The 12,560-nt window shown below is 42.0% G+C and overlaps 1 protein-coding gene across 2 annotated transcripts in view; it reads right to left on the bottom strand.

Moving 5' to 3' along the window:
* The window catches only part of LOC145457502 (uncharacterized), a 65,097-nt gene that overhangs the window by 11,547 nt on the left and 40,990 nt on the right, over positions 1-12,560 (bottom strand). For both annotated transcript variants that reach the window (XM_080335713.1, XM_080335714.1), the window contains exons 44-63: positions 12,142-12,194; positions 10,912-11,119; positions 10,731-10,845; positions 9,558-9,714; positions 8,917-9,082; positions 8,620-8,729; positions 8,333-8,462; positions 8,080-8,276; positions 7,247-7,378; positions 7,034-7,159; positions 6,457-6,621; positions 6,037-6,156; positions 5,841-5,975; positions 4,512-4,635; positions 3,457-3,613; positions 2,551-2,732; positions 2,248-2,405; positions 1,616-1,852; positions 738-908; positions 311-474 (exon numbers count right to left, since the gene is read on the bottom strand). In XM_080335713.1, coding sequence (XP_080191839.1) covers positions 311-474; positions 738-908; positions 1,616-1,852; positions 2,248-2,405; positions 2,551-2,732; positions 3,457-3,613; positions 4,512-4,635; positions 5,841-5,975; positions 6,037-6,156; positions 6,457-6,621; positions 7,034-7,159; positions 7,247-7,378; positions 8,080-8,276; positions 8,333-8,462; positions 8,620-8,729; positions 8,917-9,082; positions 9,558-9,714; positions 10,731-10,845; positions 10,912-11,119; positions 12,142-12,194 — 3,007 coding nt within the window. The remainder of the gene's footprint in view (positions 1-310; positions 475-737; positions 909-1,615; positions 1,853-2,247; positions 2,406-2,550; positions 2,733-3,456; positions 3,614-4,511; positions 4,636-5,840; positions 5,976-6,036; positions 6,157-6,456; positions 6,622-7,033; positions 7,160-7,246; positions 7,379-8,079; positions 8,277-8,332; positions 8,463-8,619; positions 8,730-8,916; positions 9,083-9,557; positions 9,715-10,730; positions 10,846-10,911; positions 11,120-12,141; positions 12,195-12,560) is intronic.

The raw sequence follows: 12,560 nt of genomic DNA, 5'->3' as shown, positions 1-12,560 counted from the left end.
AACTACCAGCCGCCGACAAGCGATATGCAGTCAAGAACCAGCCAAAGCCTACGAAAATAGGTAGGCTCGCAGCAGGAAAACCTGGTGTCCGGTGTGAAAACTACCGGAAAACCATAAAGGGATCACAGGTTTGCTGTCACAAAGAACAATGCGGATAAATTTAAGTCATAGCCAGAATAGGACTTGATTTGAAACTCATATCCATAAACAGATTACGATTTTAATATATTAAATTCGCTAATTTCAACGGCATACTAAGGAATAAAGGAGCGCATTTCGCATTTTACACGTAGATTTATTCATAACACACCTCTCTCCTGTCTGAACGTCTTGCACCGCTACTTGATCCAGATACCATCCGCGATTATCCCCTTTGCCCGTGTTATCGTGCCATACGTGCACATGAGTCATCGCGCCAAGGGCCTTGTCCACTCGCACCAAGAAATGATTGACGCTGCTGCGGCCGAACGGGGTCTGCCATGGAAAAATAACAATCCACAATAGCGCTGAAAAATCGGGCAACTAGGATTGTGTGTATAGATTCACTGTGTTGGTGTGACGTAATTTGTGACTCCTTCTTATATTATGAACAGAAATTGTCATTGTAATTCTGTCTTGCCACTGCCGGAGCCTTGAAAGGTAGCGAGGCAGCACGTCATTCACCATATACAGCAGAAAGCTACCCTTGTTCATAGAAATGACATTCCTGTACAGTAATACGACGTAAATTTCTTCACCTTGACTTCCCGCGTCCGCAATTGCCTGGGGCTGGTCTTGCCGTTTTCGCCAAATAAAACGCAAAACACGTTCGACTGCGTCCCGGCGCACTTTCCGTAGCCCGTGAAAACCGAGACTTGGTAGAGGTACCGGTCTTCTTTGCGATTGTCGGCGACCGACTTCAGTTCCCACTGAACAAATGAGGCGACACATTTTGCTGATCTCAGCGTCACAAATGGGGGAGAGTTACAAAATATGACCGGTACAGTGCCAGAAAGAAAGCTCGCTGCATTCTTTCTCACATACGCACCAATCTTGACCCCAGAGGTGGTCAGCAACAAAGTACTTCTACTTTTTTAGAAGTACTTAACTAGGTATTGCCCACTTTCCCCACCTACTCAAACGGTTAAGGTTGTAGACTACTTTCACTCCTGCATATCGTTTATTTAAGCAGTAATACTTAATATTTACACTTTGGATTTTCTGAACAAACTAGTTTTGGGATATCTTTGCACAGTGTTTACGAGTGACATTATCATGCCAACATGAAAATAGCCCCGTATCCCAGTAACTGACTGTGCTTTTGAATATTGCACCTATTTGTGTTGTAATCAATCATTTTAAATTAGTCGAGAAGACGAATTACGCAATTTCAAACTCGGTCATCTACATTTAACTGCTATAAGTATTCAACTCTCTTACATATCTACATTTTTAAGCTAAGCCACTTAGTCGAAGACTTTTGATATCTTCGTTTTCCACTTCCCATCGAATTAGCTTTAAACAATGTCTGTGAAATTATCGCCTCTACTTCTGGCTGAGTAGCTACTATGGCTAGTTTGTCTACCTCTGCATGGCCTAAATCTTAAGTACACAAAAATCGCTCGAGATGTCTCACCTTAATCTTATCTGTTTTGTCCATCCTACGAGCCCACACGGTCAACAAGATGTACAAAATCAAAAGCGACACCACAGTGGAAAACACGGCCGGGTTGTCGGCGATGTTGATCTTGGCGAACACGGTCGCAAAGTTGATGGTGTTCGGCGGCACGAAAAACTCGGCGCTGAATATCGAAGTGGGCGACAGCTTGTTGCACACGCATTCGGTGGTCTCGGGCGTGCTGTGCTCGCTGACCTGTGTTGGGCGGAGTTAAAATTTGAATTGTTACAGTCGCGAAAACGCATTGCTGTGTAATGGTAGAACGTTTCAGGTGCCGTAGGATTCTCAATAAGAATAAAATTGCAGCTATGGCTCACGACTCTATTCTGTTCCCGATTGCACACACATTTACTCGTCACTTTTTCAATTCTGATGTAATGACCAGCGGCGACGATCGGCGGCATTATTTTCACACCAGCCACAGCAAATTAAAAAACTATGACCTTGACCTTTCTGCGCTGCTCAAAAGAACGTTTGGAAATGCTACCTTCACATCCAATAGTTCCGCTCCACATTGGAAGCCGCTACTTGAACAGTATCGGCAACATTTTGAAAACGCACACACCGACAAATAAAGATCGCTACCATACCAGGCATCCGTCCCCGGTCCATTTTTTCGTGCCCGAGTCAAATCTGCGACATCCCGGCGTCGATATCAGCATGTGATACGTCGTTGAGTTCTCGGAGCCGAGCGACCTACGTCTCCGTACTCGGGCTCTGTGCTCGCTGCCGGTGGCCGTCACGTTCACTAAATTTGTACAGGCGTACTTAGCATACCTGAGTTCAGAGCATATGCTTGTATGTGTAATTGGGAAGACATTATTCTACTTCTACATCGGTACCAAGGCTACTACTCTGACCGACTCTGGTCTGGCACAGAGAGTCTTACTTACGTTTGTCGCGAATTCCGATGAAAACCATTCCTGTCGATTTGACGTCTTTCTCTGGTATGAAGATTTTGAAGAGATCCTCGGTCATTGTGACGTCCCATATGTCGTGCGGCAGCGAGAATTTGAAATCGAAGCTTTCCGGGGTCGGCTTCATGTTGAATTTCATGTAGACGTCGAATTTGCTCCTGCGGCATGAATAAACTGTTTACCGTAGTGTTTCTACTGGAAATAGTGACGAGGTTTAAGGCGAGTCAGTACATGAATTGAAAAAGAGCTTCGATCTATCAGAAATATTTGGATAACTACTTCTAATCAAGCAGAATATTCATAGTGTCGTATTTGATCTGTAGCTGAGTGTTTTGGTAAGCAACAGTGCTGGTGCGTTGATTTCATGCTGGACACGTTTCTACTGAAATGTCAAAACTTCAAACTTGTCTACGTTGGTCGGAAAAGCAATTGCCATGATCCAAAATAAAAGATAATAGCATCACAAATTCTATCGTTCGATATGGCTCGATATGGCAACAGAGAGAACTTCGCATTGGCAGTGTCATGTTCGTTCCTATTATAACTAATAGTATTACAGGTAAGTTATCATTCAACTGATAAAAATGAAGAAAAAAATGAACTGTAAGACGCCGTTCGCATCGTTGTATCATAATTGAATATCGGACATCATATTGTGTCCTGTCTGTCGCATCGTTCGTTATCCAGAGCAGTTGGAAATAATAGAACCGCCGATTACAATTATCGGTTTCATACAACACGGGAAAGCAGATGATTTCATGTGACCACTAAGAAAAAGGATAAATCTCGCGTAAAAATATTTGTTTCACAACAATATTTACAATCACCGCTCTCTAGTAGCTGCATTGCGAGCCAGCGTTGAAGATATAACCAACAACTAACCTGTCGTCTTCCGGCTCGACAAGTATCAGAATGGCATTGTTGAGCGAGACCATTTCGAACTTGCTAATCGACAGCCCGGTATCATTCACGTGTCTCTCGACCGTTATCATGTCCTCTTCAGGATTGAATTTGGTGTTCGGAATTGATATCCCGACCCCTAGAGACATTTTGAAAAACAAGACTGGTGAAATGTATTGTCTTTGTAGCTCCATAATTTGTTTCACATCTTTTTGTCCAATCGCTTCTTAATGTAATTTCTGAGCTCAAACGGATCTTTTCCGAAACAAGGTCATTTAGATCAGCATGGTCCGCTTTGATGGTGTACGTACAGTTTTCCATTTTGAGTATAAGTTTGAAATATTGTTATAGGGGAGGCATATTTCTGTTGCCTGACTAGTCAACTCTGGATCGTTGACTGAATTTTTGACGCTCATTACAATAACTCCTCCACCTTCCTATGCATTGAGTATTTCTTCAACTTGTGGAGGTCTTTTGGCATCATATTGAGCAACATTTAACCAGCTACCCCAACGAGTAGCTGCCTTGCTTTCTTAGTGCTTAATTGCTTCACCGCTCAAATTGGTATTTTTTGTTAAAAGTATACAACGATATGACTTTATAACTCAAAAATATGACTATGTAAATTGAAAAGCTGATTTACGACATAACCAATAAAATATGACTTTATAACTTTTGTCATATACCTCATAGGGGTGCGGTTTTTGCGTTAAAATTGATTTCGCGACTTACTGATGCATAGAAAAATATGACTTTATTGACTTTAAATGGCCCTACTAATCACGCTACCAATACGTGTAATCAACAAAACATATTCACTTACTGTGATACAGTTGCTTTTTCAAGCAGTTTCACTCGTAAAATGATACAAACTCAACAGAAAATTACTTTGTACTTTTCAAAAACTCTTCAAGTAGAAATAGAAGTAAGTCTGAAAACATAACCATTTGTGCAAGCCGGCAAAATCTTAAGAATTCAGCCCGGCAAAGATAGCGATCGCATCACGCGGGTCGAAAAACTATCTCCGTGTGATCTACCTTCGGCGGTTTCCGTGTCATTGCCCGAGTTGCCTGTCCCGCCTATTTTGAGCATCGTGACCGGGGAATTGATGAGAGCTGCGTCCTCCGAGAAGCCGAGCGGGTTGTCGTCGAAAGACATGACCTGCAAAGAACGCAAACGCAATCCTCGAGCGGTTACACAAAATGTGGATTCACTAGAATCTGGTTTCCAGTAACATGACCGGTGAATACAGCATATTCGGAACTGACTGAAACAAATGAATTATTCATTCTGTTGATTATATATTTAAATCAATTGTTGCGGTATATAAAATGACCAATGAAATTCAAAATCCGATTGAGATCGAATCATTAATTCGGCACTATCATTCTCATTCAAATAGAATTGGTTCCAATTTGGCGATAGTCCCAGCAATTCACAAAATTAACGTAACCACAATACAGCTACCATCATAGGCTACAAGGACGATTTCATCGGTCAACAAGCTGTGGGCGTCATCAGGCCCTAAAGCAATGGATTTCATCAAATCGTTTCCACTTGTCATAGGTAACGCGATTATCCAGTGCTTTGAAGTGATTTAATATTATTAAATGAAATAACATATCAAAACTGTGCGCAAAAATCTCACACGTAGACGACGTACAGCAGGGTTGTAATGACTCGAGTCACGATTTTCCGACGACTCGACTTGACTCGAGTCATTTTCTCAAAATACGGAAATGACTCAACTCGAGTCAATTTGTGTATTGACTCGACTTGGACTCGAGTCATTGCGCATGACTCGAACCAAGTCATATGACTCGAGACTCAGACGGCCAAGATCGACATTTCATTGTAATTTCGAAGAATAGTTAAGTAACCACACTATTGGGATTTCGTCTATTGGTACAGGTACTTGAAAATGCGACCAGATACTGCCAAAAGTGAGGAAAATGGTATATTATACATGCGAACCATTCAATATCACCAAATAGAGTTATAAAAAGTGGGTTTAACAAGACTGTAACTGGAAACTGAGCAGTCAACACAATGACTTGGACTCGGACTCGAGTCATTATACCCTGACTGGGACTCGACCCTCTGCTCGCTGACTTGGACTCGGACCTGACTCGGTGGTGAATTGAAAATGACTCGACTTGACTCGAGTCAAAATCATAAAAGTGAGATTGACTTGTGACTCGGAGCTTTGTGACTTGGTTACAACCCTGACGTACAGACCCATACATCTTGATTGAAATCATTGAGGAATGGCTAATGACAAGTATCCAGACTCACAAATGGCACCTAATAACGCATACGCAAAGGTATTACAAAGACAGAGAAATCAAAACCACGCCAGATCTTACCTGCAAGTCGACGGAATCCGTGATATTAGTTGAATTTCCACCGAGCATACTTTCAACACCAGGCAATTTGATGCTAGTACCTTTTCCCGTGGTCAATTTCTTGTTACCGGCACGATTACGATCGGTCTTTTGCACCTGGACCAAAATCGCGTTGAGATAAACAAAAACGTTTGGTGCCGAAACGCCGCAAAGTTACCATCATTTCCATTCTCTCGCCGCTCAGAGTCTCGGCCGGCTCGCCAGACATTTGCTTGTCGAGAAGGGAGCTTGCCGTGCCGTCAATTGCGTTCAGCGCCGACCCCATCACCACTTGGGACTTGAAAGAAAAAAATTTTAAATCTTCAGTGGCGAGTCATGTCACACGTAGAAAAAAACGTCCAGGTGCTAGGGTACTTACAAAAACAAATTACAGAGAACAAAAATCTGGGATTTACCACATCAGTAGCCCGGGAAATTAGCCAACTTCTAAAGGACACGATTCAACTGAAAAACTGTACGATTCATTTGACTGACTTGATTTTCATTGAATGACTTCCGAAAATAACCTTCGACTAGACGCCGCCCGGGCATCAAATAACGTCAAAAACCAACAACACAATTTACGGGTCTATCATACGTCCAAAGCGCTGCGGCGCACTCTCTTTTTCTCTCTCCTCAACTTGATCTTGTTGTAGTACTCGAATTCGTCCGGGGACTGGTCCACGACGTCCAGCGTGGCAAAGTTGATTTCCTTTGGTTGCAGCATTTGATCTTTCAAATCGGTCATGTCCGTCTCCGACGACTGCAACGATTGTCCGCGGTTGACGAGTGAAGGGTAAGGGAAAGTTTGGAAAAAGATCGTCTTTATGTGGTAAAACTACTTCTGATGTGGCTATGAGTTGATAGGTCAGCTAGTCTTGTCTTGGTACAAAGTCCGTTTTTCGAATTTACCTGAATCTATTTGCGTCGGTGACTTTGGCTGAATTCTATTACTCTATCTCCACAATTAGTTAGTGTTAACCAATTAGTGGAATTGATTCCGAACACAATTGGATATGCTTTTTAGAAACAATCTGGCGGCACTATGGCGATAGATTAAACAATGGATTCGGAGACAATTTTTTCACCAGTACTGACAAGAAAAAAACTGGAATTAAATTCCAGCTAACGAGCAGATTCCGCAATGTTCCGAATTGATAGAAAAACACTGGTACCTTTGCCACACTTCCGAGCGATCCAATGATATTTGAGGCTGCGCCTGCCACATCTTCCTTATTGGCTTCACCCGAGAAATCGGAAAGAGAATTCGCCATCCGCAACACCGTTTCAGAAGCGTCCAACTGAAAATTTCCGTTATTCACCGATATAATCTCGATAGTCGGTGACAGCCAAATCGGAACATTGATTGAAAAAAACATGCTAAATACCTGTGAATCGACGGTGATTTCGTCAGGTTTTTGAGTGATCGAATTCATGGCGCTGGTCATTTGTTTCAGATTGTCGATAGACGTCATACCGCCGGAAGCCGCGGACAATGCCTTGACGACGTTCTTCCTCAACTGCATGAGAACGGAAGTGAATAGGGCTGCGCCAAATTCGCCCATATTCGGTACTGGATAAAATTGGTTCACACTACTCGAATCATTAAAAGCAACACACGACTCATGATGGCTGCAGTTACAATGTAGGCGAAAAACTATTAACATCGATTATCACACATTGGCTACTAGACAATCTATAAATCAAAGATTAAAAATATTGGAAACTGTTAAACTAGGCAGTCCCATACCAACAGGTTGCCAACTCAATTAGTCATTTGCCGCAAATACCATGGTAAGAGGTCAGTAACGAAGTACTTCTACTTTGTCATAATACTCAAGTAGGATTTGCCTGCTTGAATTACTTACTCAAGTAGTTGAGTTTTAGGCAAAACTAAGTACTTGGCCTTTGAAAAGTGGGGTTTTGAGATTATGTTACATCATTTATGAGTGAAATTGTCATATCTATTACTTGAAACAGCCCCTGTATCTGGGTAAATAAATCTATTTTCAAAGATTGTGTCTATTTCTAGTGTCATTGGTCATTTTGTTACACGCCTTTCAATTTTGGAAGTAGCTACATCAGATTTACTGCGACGGTATCCGACCCCTTAACCCTTATTGGCACATCCATTGACATTTTTTCAAAATCGAATCTTTATTTGACATGGCTCCCGTGCCAAATCTCGTTTTGAACCTATGAAACGCATCAGATATCTCACGTCTTTCTTCAAATCCTTATTCACGACACCGGTCTTATTCTCTGTCCCATTCATCTCATGATAGCTGTTCGTGAAGAAGTATTCCTCCATCGGAGACGCCGTGGTCACCAATACCGCAACAGTCGTCATCCCGTCGGCGGTCGCATTACCGCCTAACGTCATATTCTCTTCCTCCTCGTTCATATTGATTATAGAAGCTACAAACAAAACGGATATCGATATTCAGAGACCGAGCTTTTGCGCGACTGCTTACCGATGGACTGCACCAGCTGGGCGGCGGCCTTGCTATTTCCGGTTGTAGAAAAAATGCCCAATTTACTGCCTTCGCCGCTGGTGAGCGTGCTTAGCGTGTCGCCGACGTTTGCCGTGTCTGGGGGAACGACCTAAATGATTTTGAGGCTAGGATTAATCCCGAAATTGTCGTTAGACTGCTTGTTTTTGGCACTCGAACGATATGCAGCAATCCATATGAACTGCCTATCGTGACCGTCTCGAACCGTCCTCGCAAATCAACGAATCTACATGCAAATAATACTGCACCTGTATCGTAATTGTGTTTGATGTCGCGCATTCACCGTACATATCGCAGATTTGTACAACAACAAAGACAACGTAATCGTCATCTGGATCGCCCAAAGTCATGGTAATGCCTGTTGAAGGAAATTATTCTATTTTTTTTTGGATATGTACAATGTATATTTTCAAACCAACTGAAAGTAACCAGAACATAACTTGGTGACTACATTTATTACGCATTAGCAGTACCAAAATATGAGTTGAGAGTCAAAATTTGATGAGGGAAAAGACATTCATTGCAATCAAATAATATTTACTAACCCGGTGTCTTGGTAACAGTACCAAAGTACAAAAGCAATGATTCGGTATGGTTTCCGTAAGGCAGCGCTGTATATTTATACGTAAGTCGAGTCGGTTTATGACTTTTGTCATCGTCCGCAGTCAATGCTTCACCTTCATCGCGCCAATTTCGGCATTCAAAGAATATCTGGAATAAGGTATGAAAATACATATGTGGAATCCAGCATTTCTCAAATTTACGCAAATAGGTTAGCTTGTCAACTGGAACCTGACAGAAGGCTTCTATTCAAAACACATTGGAAGCGATTTCAACCCGTAGAGGCAAAATTTTTTGAATTTTTCATTAATAATTCTGGGATTACCCGTCATCAATGCTATTTTTGCAAATCCAAAATTTTCAACTGCATCAACTTCTCTTGTATTGGTTGGAAGTGAGTAAAAATCGTTATACATCATTATTTTAGACAACTCAACAATTTCTTGGCGTTGACAGTAAAATTTGAAATTTTTTGTTTCAAATTCACATCTGCAAGTTGGACCATTGAGTCAAATTTGTTGTGCAACGTTTTCTAGCCAACCTAACATTCGTTTATGAAATCGTCGCAAAATTTGAAGAAAAAAATTGTTTTTGAAGAGCCCTAATGTCCGGTTTACTACAGCACCTCGTCAACAACAGCGCCGCCGACATAGAAAATTCTTTCATGGAAATCTTCGAAGTAATCGTAATACATGTCCGGCTCCAAGGTTTTTCGGTCTTCCGAAAACAGACTGCAGTTCGACTTCCGGGCGTTATATGTGAACGACAGACACAGGAATTCCCTGAAAGTAGTTTCAGGGATGAAGAGGAAGCAAGTTCCAGTTCAAGTTTATTCATAAAATTTCATCACTTCAAAACATCACAAGACTGCAATACAGTGAATGATAGGAAGATGCCGAAACGACTGCGAGTAGTCTTTGAGATCAGACATCACCTGGGCCTAGGCGATGTTAAGAGGCAGCATGCACACTGAACGAAAGTAAAATAAGATAATATAAAATGGCAAGCGAGAAAATCAGGTGGCAAGTGACGGCAGGCGAGATCGATATGTCAGGTCGTGGTCCGGTAAATGGTGAGGGCTGACTAGTATTCATACAGTAGAAATTGCTTGTTTTTCGACTTGAATGTGGACATGCTCGACGACTGTCGGATAGCCGGCGAGATACTGTTCCACACTTCAGGTCCGGCATATTTGATGGATAGTTGGACGACGTGAATGCGCGTGTTTCGTACTTATGCACTTTTGACACCGAAGTAAAGAAGTCATTGAAATTTTCGGGGCAGTGGCAGTGGAACTGATACATAAACTTTGCAATTTCTAGTTTCCGCATATCTTTTATGTTTAAGACACCAAATCTTTTGAGCAGAGGTTTGTCGGACACACATCCTGGTCCCTCTGGGGCCTGATGTTGCAGTTTTTGTAGCGGCTTCAGTGCAGTTTCACTGACAGCTTTGATCAACCAGGTGAGATAAGGTGATTATGAAGATGGACGGTGGGAAAAGCAAATTTATGTCGCATCCTGGGCATGAGAAAAAATATTTGGCGACATGAAATAAGCTAAGTAGATATTCGACCAAACACAGGGAAGCGATAAGGCACACTTAAATTGCGTTCACACGGATAAAATTACTATCATCCAGTCCCAAAATGCTGCCGGGTATTCTATCGTAATTTCATAAAACTTCAAATATAAATGAGCTATAAATCTTTGAACTAAAATTGAGTCCACTGTCAAGTTTGTCCGGTCATAATTAACACAAAAGCTCCCGGTAATGCCTTCAACCTCTCTGTACCGACCTCGTGAGGCAGCATTTCCGGGAGCATTCGCTCTCCGTGATGCCCAAGTAATTTTTCTGCGGCTCCACGCCCTGAGGTTTCATTTGCGGGAACATCCTGAACTTCTGACAGCTCTCTGAAACAATTATGACGAAAATAACAGGGGAAAGTGCATGAATCGAAACATCAGCTACGACCGTACTTTCCGCCGGTAGCGTCGAGCATATCCCGTTTTCCGGTGGAATGTTGGTGTTGAACGAAAAGTCGGAAAAGCTGTGCACCCGGCCGTCTAACCCGTCCATACTAATGTTAAGCCTCAAAATGAAACTCTTTCCGCTGGGCAAAGACTTTTTTCTCAATACCAAAATCGCAGACTTGATGTCTGTCGTCGTGTTAGCCTCCCAGCCCGACTAGAATAGAGAGAATGTGTTACTTTCTATACATTCAAAATCCTCTACTAGATGCTGACGACTACCCCTGACGAGTGTCAGCCGAATATATCTGGGTTTATTGGGAAGATGAATATATTATTTAATTGTATATAATCAGAATAGTATCTAGTCCAGGTGTGGCCAACCTTTTTACTATTCACAATTGATCATGTAGCCTACAGCCGCAATCCAGGACATAATCGTAATGAACTAGCTGGACGCCAAATACCCATGTTAAACTGTCCATGTAACTTTCCGGTGAACTCCCGACTAATCTACTTATTCATATCGGCTTACTGTACGCACCATCATGTAATGGGAACGGTTATTATCGCGCAAAGCATTAAATTGTTTTAGATTCAAAGATGAATTTATGATATTAGTAGTTTCATATATACTTTCAAACATTCATCCTTTCTTAGCCCACGTGGTCAGATTCACCAGTAAAGTAGATGGAGGGGGTGTCTTTGTAAATTTAGAGCAGGTCATAAATGATAATGCATCCTTGGGAGATACAATTGTTATTAGTCACTTAGTTGCATGCTGTTATTTCTTGACCTCCCATCAGGATTGTCGGTATAGTGGAAATATATTGGAATCGGCCAAACGGCCCGGATACATATTATATTTCGTGAGGAGCACACGATTCCGAGTTGGTATATCTAAATGGGGCGCATCATTTCCACTGCTGTTCGCATCTATACAGTGGGGCTCAGATAGCGAAGGGCGCTACTAATTAAAATCAAAAAATGAAGTAGAATTGAATCGCGGACGGCGCGAAGAAAATTTTAAGATTAATGAAAATCTCTCAAAAATTTCCGGAGTTAATTCGTAAATTCAATTTGCATGTCGACTGCCGCGAACACATACTAATTGAATTACGTGTCGGCGGCCGGCCGCAGGTTGGCCACCCCTGATCTAGTCAAGCTCGACAGAGTTTTGTGTTGGCACCACCAGATGACTATATACCGAGACGGGTATTTACACAAAAGTCCGCTTACTATCTGCTTCGTTTCTGGCTTCGCCTCGTCTTCGTCATCTGATGCTTCGAAGTCTGTCAGGATAATGCATTACTAAAACCTTGGCCACATGGGTATTGACTTTTTGGGTACATTGGACGGACAGCTCAATCACGATCCTTGGAGCGTTAATATACAATACAAGCTTCAAGTTATGCTTAGAACAGATTTCAGCATGACATCCCCAGTGCTTCGAAGTTAGGCTAGATTCCTGGTGTTTGACGTATTATCCACACTACACAGTTGATTGAAATATTCTGCCGTTCTAACTATTGCAAACAAAAAAATGCATTCAGAGTACATCGTCAGCGATAAGTTGCAACAGCCTTTGTCGTTTCCAAACGATCTACGTTTAACACTTCAAATGTTGTCGAAGCGATAGAGTTTCCCATACATTGACA

The sequence above is a fragment of the Botryllus schlosseri genome, chromosome 15, assembly GCF_051294905.1.
Source record: "Botryllus schlosseri isolate E-star chromosome 15, Bs_hap1, whole genome shotgun sequence".
Classification (NCBI taxonomy): Eukaryota; Metazoa; Chordata; class Ascidiacea; order Stolidobranchia; family Styelidae; genus Botryllus; species Botryllus schlosseri.
The sequence above is the reverse complement of the archived record's forward strand: the minus strand, read 5'-3'. Positions and strand labels throughout refer to the sequence as shown.